Below are 2,546 nucleotides of genomic sequence, written 5' to 3' on the forward strand. Positions count from 1 at the left end.
AACAAGGCAAGTGGCGAATCCGGAGTTTGCTTTTGATAAAAGAATCCACGCTTAGCCTGAGAAACCGCCGACCGATTTCGATTCAACGCGCTTGAATGACTTGCAAAGCAGGCCGCCAACGAGATCGACGGCGTCTAACGCTGTGAAAGGCCGCGCTAACGGCCGTCAGCGGGTAGGGTGGACGTACGGCCATTGGGGAGACAAGCATGGTAAGTTACCATCCCCAGCCTCCGCCGCAACCCACACCGCCGCCCCAGCCCCAACCGCCTCCCCAGCCAGCGCCGCCACATCCCCACGGACGGCCCCAGCCACCTCCCCAGCCCCACGGACTTCCTCCCCAGCCCCACTCCTTCTTGTCCTTCGGCTCGCCTGCCGTCGGCTGCGCGTCCGTGGCCTCCGCCGGTCCGGTTGCGGTGGCGACGACAGTCCCGACCTTGGGAGCGTCAGCCAGAGCTCGAAGCGCGGGCGATTCGGCAGCAACGACGCCCGCGGTGGCGAGCACTGCTGCGACGGCAATGGTGGTGCACTTCATGTTGCTGCTTGGGTACTTGCTAGCTTGGTGTCGAGGAGGCAAGTTGCGGTATGGTGAATGACACCACGGGTGCGGCCGAACGTCGGTCCAAGGGGTCAGCACACGTTGGCTCCGCGCGGAGATTTCCGTCGAAATCGGCCCCTTTCCGCATCAATCAGGAGATTTTTCGTCTTGCAGGCGATTCAGAGGATCGCATGCTTCGATTAAAGTTAGTCGATGAGAGTGCTACGAATTCGAGGGAGTATTCGATCGGCTGGGCACTCTGTAGCGGTGTTTTTATTGATTTTGCTTACCGTTTTGTCCGTTTGTTTGTCTAGAGAATAAACTGCTGTGAGAATTTTCGGGTGACTCATTGCTTGCACACACAAACAATGTGAATGCATAAAGTACATGTGCAGCATGCGCGTGTATGAAGTATGGCATTCGCCTAGCGCGGAGTGGTTCCAACCAAAATAGTGAAACCCAACATTCAGGCGCTATGTTGCGTCGCCTTCATTTTCTGAACTATTTTCAGGGCGCATGTAATAGTTTACTTTCAAAATAGGAGTGAAAAATACTTTCAAAACAACAGGAAGCACGGGTGAAAACATCCAAAGTCGACAAACCAACAAAGGCAAGTGGCGAATCCGGAGTTTGCTTTTGATTAAAAGAATCCACGCTTAGCCTGAGAAACCGCCGACCGATTTCGATTCAACGCGCTTGAATGACTTGCAAAGCAGGCCGCCAACGAGATCGACGGCGTCTAACGCTGTGAAAGGCCGCGCTAACGGCCTTCAGCGGGTACGGTGGACGTACGGCCATTGGGGAGACAAGCATGGTAAGTTACCATCCCCAGCCTCCGCCGCAACCCGCACCGCCGCCCCAGCCCCAACCGCCTCCCCAGCCAGCGCCGCCACATCCCCACGGACGGCCCCAGCCACCTCCCCAGCCCCACGGACTTCCTCCCCAGCCCCACTCCTTCTTGTCCTTCGGCTCGCCTGCCGTCGGCTGCGCGTCCGTGGCCTCCGCCGGTCCGGTTGCGGTGGCGACGACAGTCCCGACCTTGGGAGCGTCAGCCAGAGCTCGAAGCGCGGGCGATTCGGCAGCAACGACGCCCGCGGTGGCGAGCACTGCTGCGACGGCAATGGTGGTGCACTTCATGTTGCTGCTTGGGTACTTGCTAGCTTGGTGTCGAGGAGGCAAGTTGCGGTATGGTGAATGACACCACGGGTGCGGCCGAACGTCGGTCCAAGGGGTCAGCACACGTTGGCTCCGCGCGGAGATTTCCGTCGAAATCGGCCCCTTTCCGCATCAATCAGGAGATTTTTCGTCTTGCAGGCGATTCAGAGGATCGCATGCTTCGATTAAAGTTAGTCGATGAGAGTGCTACGAATTCGAGGGAGTATTCGATCGGCTGGGCACTCTGTAGCGGTGTTTTTATTGATTTTGCTTACCGTTTTGTCCGTTTGTTTGTCTAGAGAATAAACTGCTGTGAGAATTTTCGGGTGACTCATTGCTTGCACACACAAACAATGTGAATGCATAAAGTACATGTGCAGCATGCGCGTGTATGAAGTATGGCATTCGCCTAGCGCGGAGTGGTTCCAACCAAAATAGTGAAACCCAACATTCAGGCGCTATGTTGCGTCGCCTTCATTTTCTGAACTATTTTCAGGGCGCATGTAATAGTTTACTTTCAAAATAGGAGTGAAAAATACTTTCAAAACAACAGGAAGCACGGGTGAAACACAAACGAGACATCCAAAGTCGACAAACCAACAAAGGCAAGTGGCGAATCCGGAGTTTGCTTTTGATTAAAAGAATCCACGCTTAGCCTGAGAAACCGCCGACCGATTTCGATTCAACGCGCTTGAATGACTTGCAAAGCAGGCCGCCAACGAGATCGACGGCGTCTAACGCTGTGAAAGGCCGCGCTAACGGCCGTCAGCGGGTAGGGTGGACGTACGGCCATTGGGGAGACAAGCATGGTAAGTTACCATCCCCAGCCTCCGCCGCAACCCACACCGCCGCCCCA

The 2,546-nt window shown here is 55.7% G+C and overlaps 2 protein-coding genes across 2 annotated transcripts; both read right to left on the reverse strand.

Moving 5' to 3' along the window:
- Window positions 1-214: 214 nt before the first annotated feature.
- On the reverse strand, window positions 215-532 carry PHYSODRAFT_335428 (hypothetical protein; the record flags this gene model as incomplete). Its single annotated transcript, XM_009532816.1, has 1 exon — window positions 215-532. The coding sequence occupies one exon, from the start codon at window positions 530-532 to the stop codon at window positions 215-217; it is 318 nt and encodes a 105-aa protein (XP_009531111.1).
- An 822-nt stretch (window positions 533-1,354) lies between these two features.
- Window positions 1,355-1,672, reverse strand: PHYSODRAFT_335429 (hypothetical protein; the record flags this gene model as incomplete). Its single annotated transcript, XM_009532817.1, has 1 exon — window positions 1,355-1,672. One exon carries the CDS (start codon window positions 1,670-1,672, stop codon window positions 1,355-1,357), a length of 318 nt encoding a protein of 105 aa, XP_009531112.1.
- Between the last annotated feature and the right edge of the window lie 874 nt (window positions 1,673-2,546).

This window comes from Phytophthora sojae, assembly GCF_000149755.1.
Source record: "Phytophthora sojae unplaced genomic scaffold PHYSOscaffold_6, whole genome shotgun sequence".
Taxonomy (NCBI): domain Eukaryota; phylum Oomycota; class Peronosporomycetes; order Peronosporales; family Peronosporaceae; genus Phytophthora; species Phytophthora sojae.